This window comes from Amblyomma americanum, chromosome 1 (genome assembly GCF_052857255.1).
Source record: "Amblyomma americanum isolate KBUSLIRL-KWMA chromosome 1, ASM5285725v1, whole genome shotgun sequence".
NCBI lineage: Eukaryota > Metazoa > Arthropoda > Arachnida > Ixodida > Ixodidae > Amblyomma > Amblyomma americanum.
In genome coordinates this window covers 460,410,727-460,430,876 of record NC_135497.1, presented here as the reverse complement: position 1 = coordinate 460,430,876, position 20,150 = coordinate 460,410,727, and the positions used below count along the sequence as shown (strand labels likewise).

Here is a 20,150-nt window from a genome sequence, read left to right as displayed (position 1 = left end):
CGATCACGTGACGGCTTGAGGAATTATGCCGCGTGCTCTCTCTGCGGGGAAAGGGTGCAGCGCCATGGTGCGCTGCTTTGGGGACTCATCTCGCTCGCGGCCGCTTCTAACAAGGGCTGTAGGCAGCCCGCTGGAGTGCGCTTCTTATATTCATGATGTTAACCCGGACATTGTTGAGAGTGTAGTTCCTGACGCACTCGTCTAAGAAAGAACCCATTTCAGACACCTGAACGAAATTATTCTCGCTACAACGAATGGAGCAATCAAAGCGTTTTAGGAATAAACTTCATGTTTTTTTCTTTTCGACATGGGAATGAACAACGCCCAGATTTTCCGCAATAAGCTGCAAGCTAAAAATGCTATTACGCCTGCTTTCACCTCGATCGTATTTCGAGAGGCCCTAGTTTTCATAGACGGCAACGAGGTACAAGTCTTGTGCAGACGCAGTGCGTCGTCGTGGCATTTCACACAGGCCGTATACCTTAGCACGCCAAATGCACGAAGGTTACTCTGGCAAGCGCAGCTAGAATGGTTTTTAACCTTCAGTTCAGTTATTGCACAGTTTGTGAGTGTACATGGGCTTTGTGGTGGCAAAAAGCTGTTTTCCAGAGCTCCAAAGCGTGAAAAAGTAGTGGCTTCGGCAGCAGTAAGTTTATTACGGTGAGGTACATAGGGACGCGTGCGTCCCATCCCGTATCTTTTTTAATTTAATAGCAATTGGCGTATTCGCTGTTTTCTTGACGTTTTGAGGGCGATATTAAACTAAATATATTTTTTTATTGATTTTCCCATCGCTCATTTCCTTGTGTACCTGAGAGGGCTAAGCAGGAGGAGGGAGACCGTACTTTGTCACAGTGCTGTGGGAGTGGTTTGTTCCTTGTTCTGGCTAGGGGTGCGGGGGGGGGGGGGGGGGGTGAAGGTGGAAGTTGGAGCGAGGGTATTTTTCAGCAGATAATTTTTAGAAAATTCAGTATGAGGTAGCTCACCACTGCACATGAACAAAGGTCCATTTCCTTCTCATTCCTGGCTAGCCTCTACTGCAGTGCTACATAATGTTGACTGCAACGCCCCTTTCTATAGTGTACCATTGTACTCTTTCCAAGGCTTTTTCCAGTCTCTTTCTTGAAGTACCTGGCGACAATCCTGAGTTTATTCAGAAGGGGGAACTTGACTCTTTTCGTTTCCGAAAAGAATGCGAGAGTGTCGTCTGGGAAGGAGAGCTTTTGGTTGAAAAACAAGCCTTGCGGAGGAGCTGACTTACAGATGGCTGAAAATGGTCCATTTCGCAGGTGAAATGCGTAAGTCGCCACGTTTAAATACCACGGATCTCGGAGGCTACGATACACAGCCTTCGCTTCAAAACGGTCGTAACTCGTCCATTTCGTTGAGGACATCACGAATTTGAATCGACTGGCAGGAAGATTTTTGAATATTTTCTCAGCGATAAATGCGTCTTTGCCTGCTAGACAAGCGTCAACATACAGAAAGAGGCAGGGAAATAAGTTTTACTCAAGAGAATGATTGGTGTCCGTTTAGAAGTTTCGCTTATGCACCACTTGAGATTTGAAGCTGAAAATTTTTAGTGCATCGAATAAGAGATCGAATAAGTGTACCTTCGTAAGGTTACGAAAGTGTATTTTTTTAAGAAGGGGCGGTGGATTTTTAATGAGTCCGAAGCGGCTACGGATCACGCCGTAGTCGATGGTTCCGAATTCATTTAGACTACCTTGTGTTGAGGTTGCACTGCTGTTCAGTACACGCGTGTGCTTTTGCGTATGGCTCCACCGGAATGCGGTCGCCGTGTCCGGGCAACAACCTTCGCACTCGTGCTTATCAGTGCAGTGCCACGCACAACCAAGCAACCGTTCTTTTGTTTAATTTGTGCAATTAGTGTAAGCAATTCCGTAAAGAGGCCCCACAGCGAAACACTGGGCTGGGACCTCTTGAGCTGAAATAAGGTGCACGATGACGACAGCTATGAAAAAGCAGTTGAATACAAGCCTACGGCAAGTGAAATATAGCGCATAACAAAACCAATTGTAAAATTGCTGCAGGCTATTGTTAATTTACAAAAATACTATCAGACTAAGGAAAATTATACCGGAAAACTAAGGACCATTTAAACGGAAGCCACCGCGGTGTCTCAGTGGTTGTGATGCTCGCACCTGACCCGAAAGAAGCGGGTTCGATCCCGGCAGCGGAGTTGGCATTTAGGTGGAGGTGAAATTCTAGAGGCCCGTGCACTGTGCGATGTCAGTGCACATTAAAGAACCCCAGGTGGCCGGAATAATCCGGAGCCCCTCCACTACAGCGTGCCTCATAACCAACCTGAGTCGCTTTGGGACATTAGACACCATAAAACTAAACAAATTCAAATGACAGTATGAGGAAGAAAAAAATACGTATGCGTCGAGGATAAAAGAACAAGCATAAAGCACACAAGAGCTAGCCGGTTCATACAACGCGCAAACAAAACACAAAAATGCGCTGGGGTTAACTATAAGGTAGTAATATTGGGTTTGTTCCGTCTTTCATGTCTGTGTGTTGTGCTTTAGACCGCACAGACCTTGGAACGCTTCGCTCACAGATGATTTGCAAGGTAGTACCAACCCCGCAGGCGAGCGTGCGAGAGATCTCGACCGTGGTACGGGTCATGGTGTGCCTGGTTGGTGTGGCGACCACCGTCATGGCGCTGAGCGTGCAGTCTGTGTACACACTGTGGAGCCTTTGCGCCGACGCGGTGTACGTGGTGCTCTTCCCGCAGCTGGTTTGCCTCTTCTACATGGATCATGTGACGAACACCTATGGTCTCATCTGCGGTGAGAGTGGGATGAACGGTTATGAATGCAAGCACGTGGCGAGAGGAAGTGGCGAACGCAATGTATACAGATGGGCTACTTTATTTTTTTTTGGCACAATTGCCACAATTGCGGGGCTTTGCAAGCAAGAACACAAAATTGCTTTGCTGCACTGCGTGATTTATTAGAGGAGAGTGGTATACAAGAAACGGAAGGAACGAATGGCGAGCAGCCGAAGTGATCTGTCAGAGGCAGTGTTGCAATTTGACGCGTAATAAATTTTGCCGCGCCAAGAAATGGTAGAGGCGACCATACGCGAGACGCTCCAGCACTTTTCCCAGGACACAATTCATGATAACAGGCCGGTAGGACGTGGTCGCCTCAGGCGGTCTCCCCGGCTTCAAAAGAAAAACTATGCAACCCTTACGCCAGGCCACCGGGAAGTGGCCGAGCCGAAAGGCCGCGGAGAAAACGAAAATGAAAAACCGGGGATGCATGCTCTATAATTCCCGGACCACTCTCGGGGTGAGCACGTCCAAACCAGACGCAGTGCCGTTCTTAACCTTTGAAAAAGCTAAATCAACCTCCCCGTGAGTGAACGGAATACGAAGCGGAGGTGGCGGTGACTGTGGCACTCGGTTTCATGGGTCATTAGAAATCGAGATATCTCATGGCATATGGAGAGGAGTGGAAGGATACGAAGTCTTCAAGTAGGTGCTGGTACATTGCTCACAGCATCCATGGTCTTGTTCCAAATTTATGTACAAAAATTTTCAGAAAGCTTTCTCTGATGGTCTCGTATGTACGCGAGAGGCCTATTTCCGCAGCCACACTCCTCGAAAATGTTTAGCATGTTTATCATCGTGGCGTTTAAACATGGGCGAAACAAGCATTTAGTGGGATCTTCTTGGTTGCAGCAGCCGCTTTTTATTTGCTATCACTGAGGTTGTCTCTTCTGCGGTGGCTCCAATTGCCCAGGCGTGTCGACAGGGCTGGTGATTCGGCTGCTGTGCGGTGAGCCGGCAATGCACGTGCCTGTGGTGCTGAAGCTGCCGCTTTACGACGAGGATGCCGGACAAAAATTCCCGCACCGCACGCTGTGCATGCTGCTCAATTTAGGTGCAACCCTGGTTGGTTCGCTGTTCTGGGAGAGAGTTTTCCGGCTGGGATACGTGCCCAAGAGCTTTGACTACTGCAGGTAAGGTCAGGCGCAGAATCTGGACACGAGTTGTTGAAAGTGTCCCGTGTTATTGAAACGTCGCGTGTTCCTCTAATCCCAGTATCTCTGAAGCGAACGACCTTAATCTGATCCTGTGTTACTATCTTCTTTAATGTTTTTAATTTTAATGTTTTAATTTTAATGTTTTGCTTTGTTTCGTTTCATTGCTTTTTGTTTTTGTTTTTGTTGAGCTGGTACCATATGTTGTACACACTGTTCTTGCCCCCGCCTTATGTAATGCCCACGGGCCCTTAAGGCTTCAATAAATGAAATGAAATGAAATGAAATGGCGTCGCGTGGAGCATCTTTACTCGTAAGGATTTCTTATTACTCTCTGGTTCCTTTCAATAGTAACAGCTCGGGAGGGTTTTCAATGCACGGGTCATTGAAATTTAATATTGAATAATTATTTTCGCATTCCCTGGGGACCCGATCATTAGACGGAAAGCGAGGTAGAAAACAGCAAGATCCATTTGGCGAGATGTCAAGAGTGCCAGTTACAAAGACTGCAAAATAACTCAGAAAAGCGGCAGGTGCAAAAAGTTAAAATAAATGAAATACAGCCAAACAGAGAGCGGGGTTACAATGCTTTAGGCGATCTAAGTCAATGCAGTATTAGCTATGGTGCTCTGAAATCCGTTGTATAATAGTTGCTGGGTGGAAAGACTGTTGCACTCAGCAGATCAACGTATCATAATGGACAAAGAAAAAGCACCAGTTATACACAAGGCTATGCTTACTTGCGAGAGCGCTCCAGTCTGGAGGAAAGCTGCTGATGAAGAAAGATAGGTTAGTCGCACCAACAGTAGTGATGAAAGTTCTCTTGAAAGCGGCAAGGCGAACCGTTTTGCGACATGAACTGAAATTTGAGAAGCTAAAACTGCTTTCATTGCGGTTATCAAAGCAATCTGTGGATTTAAGACAATATAAAAACAATTATGTTATTATCTTGAATAAGTTTTAATGAATGCATGTGTAAAATTTTCGTGTACTGGATTTGAACTAGAGCCTCTACATTGTAGCTTCGGATGTACGTACTTCGTAACTGGGAACCGTATACGTACAAAGCGTAGTGATGTCGGTGCCTAAACGTAATAAAGTAAAGGTCTGAAGGTACGTAAGAAAATTATTGTTAGCTGTATAATTGAAATTAAGCTTATTCTATTTGTGAGCAATACACATATAAACAGCTTCCTCAAAATTTACCGAAATCTGCCAATCCTTACACCAGGCGACAACTTTCTGAAGTGCATTATTTAACAACACTTGAGCCGAGGGATTTTCTATTTCTGGGTATAGGACACAGGTAGTCGTCTGCATATAATCTCATTTTTACAGGATCATCCTTAACAACTTCATTGATGTAGAGGTGGAAAAGAAGAAGTTCAATAACCGATCCCTGGGGAACACCAGATAAAACGGAAAGTTTTCTGAGTCTTGTGACTTCAAACTAACGAAATGCTTACGCTTGATAAGGTAATTTCTTATCCAATTTATTGAGATGAGGATGTTTTAAGAATTTTGTTTACTATCCCTTCTTTACTATTACTTGAAAAAATTAGCGAGAAGTGCAAAAATGCATGACACGCAAGATGTTCATGAAAGGCACATGAAGAGCATGATAGAAACAAAATATTGCAAAAACGTACCGTCAATACTAGCTACTCCTATCGCATGGTCATCTGGTTGACTTTCATGAGAGGTGTGAGAGTTGTTTCCGGCTGCCAGCGCAAATACAAAATAGGAAGGGGCATTAGAAACACATTAAGAATTAAGTACGAGGGACGCAGTTAAGTTTCTAACAAAGAGGATTCTCCTTGCCCATCATTTCATTACTCGTTCCTTAACGAAATTATTCGATCGGTTCTATGTTCTGGCACATGAAAGAAAACTTACCAGACAAGCATCGAGTTACAAGTCTGAATTTTAATGATCAAAGGTCCGAATACAAAATTTCTGATCCCTAATGTTACAACCTATGGGGTTAGACAACACATTTGCACAATGTCCATCAATCGGGTCCGTGGTCCTGCCCCCGGGCTGTGCCGCGCGCCCCGTGGTAGTGTCCCTCCTTGCCGACAGCGAATGGCGTCAATCGCCGTCCGCCACACGCCGCTGACACAGCAGTCGTTCCGTCACACAGATGGGCCTCAGCTGCTCCTTTCAGCAGTTCTCAGAAGGCTACTCTTGCCGTAGCTGCCCTCAACACCATCGCAGGCATCGTCGCTGCCTCCACCGCTGTTGTGTTTCGCGCCTGCACGAACGATGTCTGTGCTGCAGCATCCGCTGTATTCGCTGCATGACACCATCTGAGTGCAGCGCTGCGAAACAAGCCAGCGAGCATCACGCTAGAGAATTGACCCGGGACCCACCCGGCACGCGGAGGGTACCGAGTCGCGTGAGGACAGCTCTTAATACTTTAATCCCCTTTGTGTCCGTCGGCGCCGCCTCACTGAAGCCGCCCCAGGCGCCCATCCCTGTGTTTCCTGTGCAGCATCGCCCGGTACAGGATGGTTCTCCGAACCCGCTTTACGCCACCGCGTATTTGCCGACTCTCCGTACGCTAGACGAAGCGTTCATTGTTAACTACGTTGACCTTGCAGCAGGTCTGGCTTCAGAAAGCCGCGAAAGAGAGACGAGTGCGGGGCACCAAAGTGAGGTTTGGCGCCGTGGCACCGTCAATACAATGCACAGTTGCCGGCAGAAGGAACGTTGTTAAGAATCTCCTCGAAAAGCAGACAGCCCGAGACAGCCGCCGTATCGACACTTTCATCAATTGCGGATGCAATTACCGTGCAGAATGCTTGACAGCAGTCAGTTGGCTTTGGCCCACCGTTTACTGGAATGTGGAAAGAGAGGGTGTAGGCGCAGAGCTGGCAGAGCGCGCTCAGCGCGTAGAAAAAGAATTTAGTTTTTCTGTGCCTTTTTCTTCGGCCACAGGGTCCAGGGTAATCCCGTTTTAGAAATTCTGAAAACTGATTTGGCTTTTACTAACAACTGGCTAGCAATCTATATTTGAACCGAATGCCTAGCTGTAATAGCTAAAAGTTATACTACCAGGAATTGGTTATAACCGACTGCAGCTGACATTATTCACCTGTGTTATGATGTCCGCTAACACAGGTAATATTGTGCTGCAGAAACCATCGCGATGTCTCTGGAGCCTATATTTCCAAATTTTTATTAGCCTTCAGTGAAACTGGCAATTTTTAGCTCGTCCATAAATCGGCATATGTGCGTGACTAAATGGTTGGTGAAATAAATAAATAAAACAAAGCAATGCATAAGTAGCTAACAGGCAATAGGGGTTAAGAAAAGATGAAACAAAACGGATTGTAAAATAAAAAAGAGAGCTTTTAACAATAGAAAGGGAACAGAAGAAAGCGTTGTACTTCAGGATACGCTATTGTACCTGACTCATAGGGTTTTCATTCAGTAGCGAAGGTAACGTTGCCGAAAGCTAGCTGCCGAGATTGGGGGAGTTAGGTTTGGTCAATTATCTGATTTATATTCTTTACGAGTTCTTCAAGGGCTTGGTATGTACCCTTGTGTTTGAATATATTCAAACACCAGGTGTTTGTATATTGTGGTGTTTGGACATTTGCGTGTCAGGAGTAGTCTTTTCTTTCTTGTTAGGGGGCCTTCTATAAGTTAGTCACGGATGTTTAGTACAGGTTTTCCACATTTTTTAAAAGTTGCGGTCAGTTTTTTGTATCTTAAAAGGTAGTGCGGAAATATACAGTATCCAGTGACTGCCTCGCTCGTGTATTATTTTTTAGGGTAGTGCGGTGGTATCAGGACAATATTTCTCATCCATTGATGTGTGGTTGTTGCCTCTCCATGTGTAAGTGAATAGTCCGCCAATTTATGTGCCTCTGTTTAAGTAGTTGTTCTTCATTGAAGAGTTTGGTTAGTGGTATGTGGAGTAGTGTGCCTTAAATTGCGGTGTCTTAACCGGCCATCGTGCCACCGTTGTACGTCCAGTTGATCATCGGCCCTTGGAAAGGACTGGACTACACAGCCACCATTTTAACAATTTAACTATAGCTCTTGTCAGAAATTTGATTTCAGCGTAAACGGTCAAAAAGAAAGGAGGGGAGGTGGGGCCTGTAAAGAAAAGTTGGAGGCGACCGCCCCCCCCACCCTGCCCCCCCCCCCCCCCCTCTATTTCGGAGAGTCCCTGCTCACATGGAAGGCATATTACACAGTCTTGCTATCTTAATCATAGCTCGCAGGAACACCGGAACGCGAGAACTCGCGTACTATCAGTGCATTCTAAAGTAGCCTGCTAAAACCCAGCCTATATGCGCGGTGCGTGTCTGACATGCACTGCGCACATAGGCGGGTTCCTCGCGCCGCTACTCGTTTCAGATGGAATCCCCCTGCGGTGACAACGCTTGTGAGTTACATTTTCGAAACTGGGCGACATATGTTAGGATGGGCAGAGAAAAACAAAGAAAAATAATTTTGCCCAGCCCACACCACCAATGGCACAACGGGGGCAGCAAGAAGCAGTAAAATTTTTTGCGACAGTAGAAAGCGAACAGACGGATGGTAGGAATGGTGCAACATTAGGGTGGGCAGAGATAAAAGAAATAAAAATAATTTTGCCCAGCCCACACCGCCAATGGCACAACGGGGGCAGCAAGAAGCAGTAAAATTTTTTGCGATGGTAGAAAGCGAACAGACGGATGGTAGGAATGGTGGAAAATTAGGGTGGGCCGAGATAAAACAAATAAAAATTATTTTGCCCAGCCCACACCGCCAATGGCATAACGGGGGCAGCAAGAAGCAGTAAAATTTTTTGCGACAGTAGAAAGCGAACAGACAGATGGTAGGAATGGTGCAACATTAGGGTGGGCAGAGATAAAACAAATAAAAATAATTTTGCCCAGCCCACACCGCCAATGGCATAACGGAGGCAGCAAGAAGCAGTAAAATTTTTTGCGACAGTAGGAAGCGTACACACGGATGGTAGGAATGGTGCAACATTAGGGTGGGCCGAGATAAAACAAAGAAAAATAATTTTGTCCCGCCCACACCGCCAATGGCACAACGGGGGCCGCAAGAAGAAGCAAAAATTTTTTGTGACAGTAGAAAGCGAAGAGACGGATGGTAGGAATGGTGCAATATTAGGGTGGGCAGAGATAAAACAAATAAAAATAAATTTGCCCAGCCCACACCGCCAATGGCATAACAGGGGCAGCAAGAAGCAGTAAACTTTTTTGCGACAGTAGAAAGCGAACAGATGGATGGTAGGAATGGTGCAACATTAGGGTGGGCAGAGATAAAACAAAGAAAAATAATTTTGCCCCGACCACACCGCCAATGGCACAACGGGGGCAGCAAGAAGCAGTAAAATTTTTTGTGACAGTAGAAAGCGAACAGGCGGATGGTAAGAATGGTGCAACATTAGGGTGGGCAGAGATAAAACAAAGAAAAATAATTTTGTCCCGCCCACACCGCAAATGGCACAACGGGGGCAGCAAGAAGAAGCAAAAATTTTTTTTGACAGTAGAAAGCGAAGGGACGGATGGTAGGAATGGTGCAATATTAGGGTGGGCAGAGATAAAACAAATAAAAATAAATTTGCCCAGCCCACACCGCCAATGGCATAACAGGGGCAGCAAGAAGCAATAAACTTTTTTGCGACAGTAGAAAGAGAACAGATGGATGGTAGGAATGGTGCAACATTAGGGTGGGCAGAGATAAAACAAAGAAAAATAATTTTTTTCCCGCCCACACCGCCAATGGCACAACGGGGGCAGCAAGAAGAAGCAAAAATTTTTTTTGACAGTAGAAAGCGAAGGGACGGATGGTAGGAATGGTGCAATATTAGGGTGGGCAGAGATAAAACAAATAAAAATAAATTTGCCCAGCCCACACCGCCAATGGCATAACAGGGGCAGCAAGAAGCAGTAAACTTTTTTGCGACAGTAGAAAGCGAACAAATGGATGGTAGGAATGGTGCAACATTAGGGTGGGCAGAGATAAAACAAAGAAAAATAATTTTGCCCCGACCACACCGCCAATGGCACAACGGGGGCAGCAAGAAGCAGTAAAATTTTTTGTGACAGTAGAAAGCGAACAGGCGGATGGTAAGAATGGTGCAACATTAGGGTGGGCAGAGATAAAACAAAGAAAAATAATTTTGTCCCGCCCACACCGCCAATGGAACAACGGGGGCAGCAAGAAGAAGCAAAAATTTTTTTTGACAGTAGAAAGCGAAGGGACGGATGGTAGGAATGGTGCAATATTAGGGTGGGCAGAGATAAAACAAATAAAAATAAATTTGCCCAGCCCACACCGCCAATGGCATAACGGGGGCAGCAAGAAGCAGTAAACTTTTTTGCGACAGTAGAAAGCGAACAGATGGATGGTAGGAATGGTGCAACATTAGGGTGGGCAGAGATAAAACAAAGAAAAATAATTTTGCCCCGACCACACCGCCAATGGCACAACGGGGGCAGCAAGAAGCAGTAAAATTTTTTGTGACAGTAGAAAGCGAACAGGCGGATGGTAAGAATGGTGCAACATTAGGGTGGGCAGAGATAAAACAAAGAAAAATAATTTTGTCCCGCCCACACCGCCAATGGCACAACGGGGGCAGCAAGAAGAAGCAAAAATTTTTTTTGACAGTAGAAAGCGAAGGGACGGATGGTAGGAATGGTGCAATATTAGGGTGGGCAGAGATAAAACAAATAAAAATAAATTTGCCCAGCCCACACCGCCAATGGCATAACAGGGGCAGCAAGAAGCAGTAAACTTTTTTGCGACAGTAGAAAGCGAACAGATGGATGGTAGGAATGGTGCAACATTAGGGTGGGCAGAGATAAAACAAAGAAAAATAATTTTTTTCCCGCCCACACCGCCAATGGCACAACGGGGGCAGCAAGAAGAAGCAAAAATTTTTTTTGACAGTAGAAAGCGAAGGGACGGATGGTAGGAATGGTGCAATATTAGGGTGGGCAGAGATAAAACAAATAAAAATAAATTTGCCCAGCCCACACCGCCAATGGCATAACAGGGGCAGCAAGAAGCAGTAAACTTTTTTGCGACAGTAGAAAGCGAACAGATGGATGTTAGGAATGGTGCAACATTAGGGTGGGCAGAGATAAAACAAAGAAAAATAATTTTGCCCCGACCACACCGCCAATGGCACAACGGGGGCAGCAAGAAGCAGTAAACTTTTTTGCGACAGTAGAAAGCGAACAGATGGATGGTAGGAATGGTGCAACATTAGGGTGGGCAGAGATAAAACAAAGAAAAATAATTTTGTCCCGCCCACACCGCCAATGGCACAACGGGGGCAGCAAGAAGAAGCAAAAATTTTTTTTGACAGTAGAAAGCGAAGGGACGGATGGTAGGAATGGTGCAATATTAGGGTGGGCAGAGATAAAACAAATAAAAATAAATTTGCCCAGCCCACACCGCCAATGGCATAACAGGGGCAGCAAGAAGCAGTAAACTTTTTTGCGACAGTAGAAAGCGAACAGATGGATGGTAGGAATGGTGCAACATTAGGGTGGGCAGAGATAAAACAAAGAAAAATAATTTTGCTCAGCCCACACCGCCAATGGCATAACGGGGGCAGCAAGAAGCAGTAAAATTTTTTGTGACAGTAGAAAGCGAACAGGCGGATGGTAAGAATGGTGCAACATTAGGGTGGGCAGAGATAAAACAAAGAAAAATAATTTTGTCCCGCCCACACCGCCAATGGCACAACGGGGGCAGCAAGAAGAAGCAAAAATTTTTTGTGACAGTAGAAAGCGAACAGACAGATGGTAGGAATGGTGCAACATTAGGGTGGGCAGAGATAAAACAAAGAAAAATAATTTTGCCCCGACCACACCGCCAATGGCACAACGGGGGCAGCAAGAAGCAGTAAATTTTTTTGCGACGGTAGAAAGCGAACAGACGGATGGTAGGAATAGTGCAACATTAGGGTGGGCAGAGAGATAAAACAAATATAAAGAATTTTGCCCAGCCCACACCGCCAATGGCATAACGGGGGCAGCAAGAAGCAGTAAAATTTTTTGCGACGGTAGAAAGCGAACAGACGGATGGTAGGAATAGTGAAACATTAGGGTGGGCAGAGAGATAAAACAAATATAAAGAATTTTGCCCAGCCCACACCGCCAATGGCACAACGGGGGCAGCAAGAAGCAGTAAAATTTTTTGCGACGGTAGAAAGCGAACAGACGGATGGTAGGAATAGTGCAACATTAGGGTGGGCAGAGAGATAAAACAAATATAAAGAATTTTGCCCAGCCCACACCGCCAATGGCACAACGGGGGCAGCAAGAAGCAGTAAAATTTTTTGCGACGGTAGAAAGCGAACAGACGGATGGTAGGAATAGTGCAACATTAGGGTGGGCAGAGAGATAAAACAAATATAAAGAATTTTGCCCAGCCCACACCGCCAATGGCACAACGGGGGCAGCAAGAAGCAGTAAAATTTTTTGCGACGGTAGAAAGCGAACAGACGGATGGTAGGAATAGTGCAACATTAGGGTGGGCAGAGAGATAAAACAAATATAAAGAATTTTGCCCAGCCCACACCGCCAATGGCATAACGGGGGCAGCAAGAAGCAGTAAAATTTTTTGCGACGGTAGAAAGCGAACAGACGGATGGTAGGAATAGTGCAACATTAGGGTGGGCAGAGAGATAAAACAAATATAAAGAATTTTGCCCAGCCCACACCGCCAATGGCACAACGGGGGCAGCAAGAAGCAGTAAAATTTTTTGCGACGGTAGAAAGCGAACAGACGGATGGTAGGAATAGTGCAACATTAGGGTGGGCAGAGAGATAAAACAAATATAAAGGATTTTGCCCAGCCCACACCGCCAATGGCACAACGGGGGCAGCAAGAAGCAGTAAAATTTTTTGCGACGGTAGAAAGCGAACAGACGGATGGTAGGAATAGTGCAACATTAGGGTGGGCAGAGAGATAAAACAAATATAAAGAATTTTGCCCAGCCCACACCGCCAATGGCATAACGGGGGCAGCAAGAAGCAGTAAAATTTTTTGCGACGGTAGAAAGCGAACAGACGGATGGTAGGAATAGTGCAACATTAGGGTGGGCAGAGAGATAAAACAAATATAAAGAATTTTGCCCAGCCCACACCACCAATGGCATAACGGGGGCAGCAAGAAGCAGTAAAATTTTTTGCGACGGTAGAAAGCGAACAGACGGATGGTAGGAATAGTGCAACATTAGGGTGGGCAGAGAGATAAAACAAATATAAAGAATTTTGCCCAGCCCACACCGCCAATGGCACAACGGGGGCAGCAAGAAGCAGTAAAATTTTTTGCGACGGTAGAAAGCGAACAGACGGATGGTAGGAATAGTGCAACGTTAGGGTGGGCAGAGAGATAAAACAAATATAAAGAATTTTGCCCAGCCCACACCGCCAATGGCATAACGGGGGCAGCAAGAAGCAGTAAAATTTTTTGCGACGGTAGAAAGCGAACAGACGGATGGTAGGAATAGTGCAACATTAGGGTGGGCAGAGAGATAAAACAAATATAAAGAATTTTGCCCAGCCCACACCGCCAATGGCACAACGGGGGCAGCAAGAAGGAGTAAAATTTTTTGCGACGGTAGAAAGCGAACAGACGGATGGTAGGAATAGTGCAACATTAGGGTGGGCAGAGAGATAAAACAAATATAAAGAATTTTGCCCAGCCCACACCGCCAATGGCACAACGGGGGCAGCAAGAAGCAGTAAAATTTTTTGCGACGGTAGAAAGCGAACAGACGGATGGTAGGAATAGTGCAACATTAGGGTGGGCAGAGAGATAAAACAAATATAAAGAATTTTGCCCAGCCCACACCGCCAATGGCACAACGGGGGCAGCAAGAAGCAGTAAAATTTTTTGCGACGGTAGAAAGCGAACAGACGGATGGTAGGAATAGTGCAACATTAGGGTGGGCAGAGAGATAAAACAAATATAAAGAATTTTGCCCAGCCCACACCGCCAATGGCTCAACGGGGGCAGCAAGAAGCAGTAAAATTTTTTGCGACGGTAGAAAGCGAACAGACGGATGGTAGGAATAGTGCAACATTAGGGTGGGCAGAGAGATAAAACAAATATAAAGAATTTTGCCCAGCCCACACCGCCAATGGCACAACGGGGGCAGCAAGAAGCAGTAAAATTTTTTGCGACGGTAGAAAGCGAACAGACGGATGGTAGGAATAGTGCAACATTAGGGTGGGCAGAGAGATAAAACAAATATAAAGAATTTTGCCCAGCCCACACCGCCAATGGCACAACGGGGGCAGCAAGAAGCAGTAAAATTTTTTGTGACAGTAGAAAGCGAACAGGCGGATGGTAAGAATGGTGCAACATTAGGGTGGGCAGAGATAAAACAAAGAAAAATAATTTTGCCGCGCCCACACCGCCAATGGCACAACGGGGGCAGCAAGAAGCAGTAAAATTTTTTTGCGACAGTAGAAAGCGAACAGACGGATGGTAGGAATGGTGCAACAAGGTGAAACAAAGGCGCACCCTTCACCTCATCTGTCGCCGAATCTGCTTATCCGGTCGCGTTTGTATGCACTCTCGTGCCGGTGTTTGTCTAGTTAGTTGTTCAGATAATCGTAGCTACACGGCTGTACTAGCAGTTCTTGGTCGCTCTTTTTTGCTTCGTACTCTGCTGCAGGTGCTTCGCAGAGACATGTGACGAGCCTCATGTTGCAGCTGCTGCTGCACTCGACACAAAGCCATTTGAAAATAGCCGAGCCGATGCGAGTCAGTTGGATGTAAGTCGACTTGAAAGGAGTCATGCTGGCGTCAGTCGAGCTGGCGCCAGCCGGTCCGGCTGGAAGCCAGCCGACACCACTGCAGGAGATGCGGACAGAACCGAGGGCAGCCAATTATTCTTCCCGGAGTCGAGCCGCATGCATAGCCGAGCACCAAACTTCCCTGTGGGCAGCCAGACTGCTCTGCCTGCTACAAAAGCAGCGTCGCGGCTCTCCACTCACACCAAAAGCCAGCCCGGAGGGGCCAGTGTTCACAGCACGAAGTCGTCGCAGAGCAGCAAGGTAATGGCATCGTCCACGGGTTACTTTATTTGGAACTTACTGGTGAACGCCAGTTTAAGTGCTTTCCCATAGCATGTGCCGGTCGCAGAGGAGCTTGCTAGAGGCCAATAAACCCTACAGACGTGGCAGCTTTTGGGACACTATACCACCTTGTCCATACGGGACCGCGTAATAGCGATATCTGTATGCGGCATAATTAAACGCTTCCATCCGAGTTCTATTCCTTTCTCACCTTTGTTACTGGAGTAAGCCCTTCCTCTCATAGGGATCGGTCTTTTGGAGCGGACGGTGACAATCACTAAACGGCACCCAACGAAAAAGGTCGTCCCTCTGTACCGGCCCAAGGCTTTGCGAGGTTTGTTGCCCCACAGAGGTTTGTTGCCCCATGTTCACAAAGGTGTGATGTTATTCGCTTAGATTTTGGGGCGCGAAATGGTTGTCTTTGTTCGAAAATTGTTGTGCGTAATCAGCCCCTATTTTTAGGGCTGGGACGCACGTACCTAAGCTTGCCGGGCGCTGAGAAGTACCGCCTTTGCCAAAAGTGATCAGGCAATGGCGGTTTGTTTTATAGCCGCGTCGCGAAATTGTTATGGCAGCCCTTGTGCTCTAAATCTGCGTAAAGTAAGGCGAACCGTTGTCCTCACGTTTTGACGCTTTTCGGTCTTTAGGGGTGCTGTAAAGGCTCCGCTGTACGGTTGAGAAGCAAAAACCTATTGCTCGGTTATACTTTTGGCAAAGGGGATACGTAGTTGTTGACTTGTCGCGGTTCTACATCACGTACGCCGTCAGGAGTACGCGATATAATTCGTGCACGCTTTCATTAACTGAAGTCAAGAAGTTGCCTCCACCTGCCCCACAGAAGTGGCCTGGTAAAAGGCACCAATAAAAATGTAAACAGATGGAATAGGTATCTCAGGTATCTTGCGGTATGAGTTTTTTGAAGCGTTAAGAATTATTCTGCCGACACCTTGCACAGGTTTAAAAGTATGAAGAATCACTGTAAAGCACGAAGAATGAGTTTGATTTCACAAAGTAAATGCACAAGTACTGCTGCAGATCCTCAGTCTAAACCGTGCTCCACGCGCAGTGGCAGGCAGGCACACGCCCCACCTTGCTCCAAATTGCGCAACTGCGCGTGTGCAACAGGCATGCGCTAATCCACTATATATATATATATATATATATATATATATATATATATATATATATATATATATATATATATATATATATATATATATATATATATATATATATATATATATATATATATATATATATATATATATATATATATATATATACGCTAACACGTCTCCTCTATGCTAAAACTATCTAAGATTGATATTCTTTCACGTTAAAGCCCCACCATTTGTACAGAAGGCTTATCGTGCTGTAGTCAATATTTAAACTCTCAAAAGAAACATATGCGCGAAAAAAAAACGCCGTCATCGTGGTACACCGCGACGGGATGGCAGCGCCATTACAGAAGGGTTCTCGCTGTGCCTGCCGAATGGCCTTTCTGCGACTCTGCAGTATCCACGTCGTCCTCATTCCGGCAAGGAAGACGCTGAGCATTCGTAACGGCCCCGAAAATGTCGGTGGTGTCTTCCGCCCTTGAGTGAAACATCACGCTGTTTGATATGGCACGCTGTTTCTAATTCCCGATGCGGTAGCCGTTACAGCACTTCTTTTTCCGTTGTTTAGTGTTGCGGCGAAACCACTGGGCCAGCAAGGAAGCAGCGCAATTATTTCTTGACGGAGACGCTTATTTCTGTAACAATGTGACCTCCATCACGATTGATAACATGGTAGCTAGCCATAAAGTGTCCCCGTTAGGGAGCTTCCTCGGGGTCCGGAGGGGGCATCGATGTTCTTGGAGCTAACTTTGCTACTTGCATAGTCCAAGTGTACGATTATTTTCAGTGTTCACGAAACGCTAAGTTTGGCTGCCGAGCTCACGAAACCTTCGCCTCGCCAGGCGCGAGTCGAAAACGCAACATACTGGCATTCTCGTCTTGTGAGTCCCGGATGGAGAAAAGCTACACGGCCAGTATTCCTCTTTCGCCTTCTATTTTTTTTCCATTTCAGTCGACGACGAGTTCCGAGCCTAGCCACAAGCGTCCGGAGTCGGACATTGCATCTGCAAAGTCTAGCGACTCAGGCGCAGCGAAAGACGCGCCCAGTGTACGTTCGGCCGCCGGCGAGCATGAGCGACAGACGGCCGGCGCCGACTCCAAAGTGCCTCGTTCTAAACCGCGAGTCAACGCCACAAAGATGGAAGCGGCCGCGCCGAATACTGATGGTGCTGCGCCAGTAGAGGAAACCACCCATGTCAAAGGTCTGCCGAAGCCATGCCCGTCCAAGGCATCCAGGAAAATCAAGGCGAGCCGGTCGTCGATTTCGCTCGGAAGTCAGAAAAAGGCACTTTAGATCGAGGCGTGCCTGACGGGTGGATCGTGGAGCAGTGGATCAGCTAAGGCTCGCTATTCTTCCGTGGCTCGGTGGTGATGACACGCTGAACCTGACTGTTTCGGACTTAAAATGACACGCTTCGTTGTGGTGCCTTTATCGCTGCGAGTGGTCTTGCCTTATAGTTCGCCCATTGTTCCAACCAGTCTCCTTTCCCATTTTAGTTGCGTCTAATCTTTTCTCCCGTCTTTGTATGTACGACCACAATATCTGGCTTCACTTTCAAAGCTGAGGAGCACTATCCGAACGCGAAGTAAAACGAATTTTAAATATGAGTGGAACTCTTTATTAATCATAAGCTACAAAGATGCTTCCCTAGAACAATCCAAAAATATATATGAAGTAGAAAATAGGCTCAAGAGCAACCTTGATGCCGTTTTAAAGGAGCGCATGAAAACTGCTATGTAAAGTCATGCCGGAATGAAACGCGAGTACGCATATACCGTACTTTTCCACTTTGCGGGCAGATATTAATTTATAACTATTTTATGAATATATACTTCGGTAGACCTTTTACCCTTAAGCATGAATCAGACTTGTTGTGCGCAAGTACACAGGTAAGATATTTTGTTTTGTTGGCTCGCGCAGTTTGCTTTTCATTCCGGCCTGATTGTATACTTCTCTCAAAGTGGAGCTTCGACAACGAAATCCCGTAGCCCTTTTATCGCGCATGTAATTCCGACTATACCGGCACATATCCTACCACAGCTTGAATAAAAGTTCCGTATACGCAATGCCCTTTACGTAATATACGCACAAAGAAAGCACTAAGGTCTTCTCTGAGGTGTGTCGGGTTGCAAATTGAGGATTGCACGGGCTCTCTGCAGCATACCAGCTGCTTCCTGTCGCCCCACGAAATGCACGGGCCAAAGATGACAGCGGGGGAAACCTGGCAAAGATAAAATTAAGAAAAGAAAGTGGTACCTGATGAAGTGAAGAGTTGAAAAATCTCACTTAGTGAAGTAACTACAAATTTATAAAAACTAGTTCACTGGCGCAGCCTCACATTGCGAATGCGGCGTTAAATCTTCGTTATACACCGCTCAAAATTGACAGTGTTGGCAGAATGAACAAGTTTAGAATTGCGCATGAAACTTCGTTTGTGATAAAAGATTTTACTCACCGTTGAGACTGGGGCAGTGAATGCGAGCCTTGGCGGCAGGTATGTGTCGAGGCCAGTGTACGACATCCAGTTTCGCCGCTTCTTTGCTTCATGGTTCATCACACAACTGTCCCTTGCAGAATCCCTTCTTTGTCCCGAGCGCGTTAGCTTGTGTATATTAAGTTTCACTTGACACGACTGTTTCCATAACTTGAGTCGTCATCTGTGAAGTGAGCGCTTAGCTCTGTTAAGAAGGAATGCCATTGAAAAAGCTGGCGAAATGCAGACGTATGGAAACTTACTATAAACAGCCATGATGCTTGCTCCCTAGTAATGCTCCCTTGCCGTGGGCTCAGGACCGCATTGGTCGCATTTTTCAGCAGGTGGTGCGGACTAGTCTGAACAAAAGAGTACAATATTAGCTTGCGCCTTATCAATTTTTGTTTATAAATGGCTTTGATCGCATGCTTTAGTCTTCTAGAGTTACGCACAACGTGGAGTTGTTTTGTGCGCACCACGTATGTGAGTATGTCGTTGATTTGCTCAACCTGGAAGGAATTTACTCACTACAAATAACGCCAGGTTCTACGTCTGTTTCTAAGGCACAGAGTTGAATCGTTTAAAGACGTAATGCCTCACAGGACTGCAACAATAAGTCGAGCAGCAAACTTCATGCTGGCCAGAAATTACGATATATACTACCATCGATTCTAAGCTGACGCTACCCAACGAACTGCAAGGAGCCGTTCCAGTTTTTCTTTACCTCTGCTGTGTTGCAGAGGCGAGGTGCTCGTTTCGTGCTTTGTAGTGCAATTTTACTATAGCTTATCATGCGGCTTGCGGAGGACAGTACAATCGATGTTTATAAACACGTCGATTCAGAATTATAAATTTCGTAGTATAGGAGAGTTCAAGACACCCAAGAAAAACAAAAAGATGGTCGAAAATCGTTTAGAGGATTGCCATAAAAGCCGCTATTTTGAAATTCACAGTAACTGTATTTACACCGAAAGAATATGCGCCCAGCACAAAGTCTGAAAAATATTCCTTAATCAGAAAAAATCGTTAACTCGGAGTTCGTTGTGCCTATGCTTCGTTGCATCAATAAAGCTTTCGTCTCGAATTTCAGGAATGGCATTCCAGACAGCAGCTATTAGTCGCAGCAGTCGGTACCAAACAAAGCACAGGCTTTTTGTTGTCACGGCATTTTTGTAGATCTGCAGTTTAATGTGTAAATCCTAATTCACGGCTTTAACACGCCTGCTGATCTTAGCTGCTAAAAGAACAGCTTCACTGTCCGTTCGCATGCTGTCATTACGAGAACACAGCATGACCGCCATTGTGCTGCATCTTTGGCTCCGCGACAGCTAACACCACCGTCCGCAGCAGCACTGGCTCTACGTGCCAGACCGCAAACCTATTTGTGCTGCCTCCCAGCAATGCCAATATTAATTAAATACGACTGCGACTTCACCCAGCAGACTGAAATTCGTTAGGGTAACAGAATT

General features: G+C 46.1%; 1 protein-coding gene across 1 annotated transcript in view; it reads left to right on the top strand.

Moving 5' to 3' along the window:
* The window catches only part of LOC144126083 (uncharacterized), a 64,688-nt gene extending 47,187 nt beyond the window's left edge, over positions 1–17,501 (top strand). Inside the window, exons 2-5 of the mRNA XM_077660009.1 lie at positions 2,618–2,819; positions 3,777–3,996; positions 14,687–15,068; positions 17,160–17,501. Coding sequence (XP_077516135.1) covers positions 2,618–2,819; positions 3,777–3,996; positions 14,687–15,068; positions 17,160–17,501 — 1,146 coding nt within the window. The remainder of the gene's footprint in view (positions 1–2,617; positions 2,820–3,776; positions 3,997–14,686; positions 15,069–17,159) is intronic.
* Positions 17,502–20,150: the final 2,649 nt, after the last annotated feature.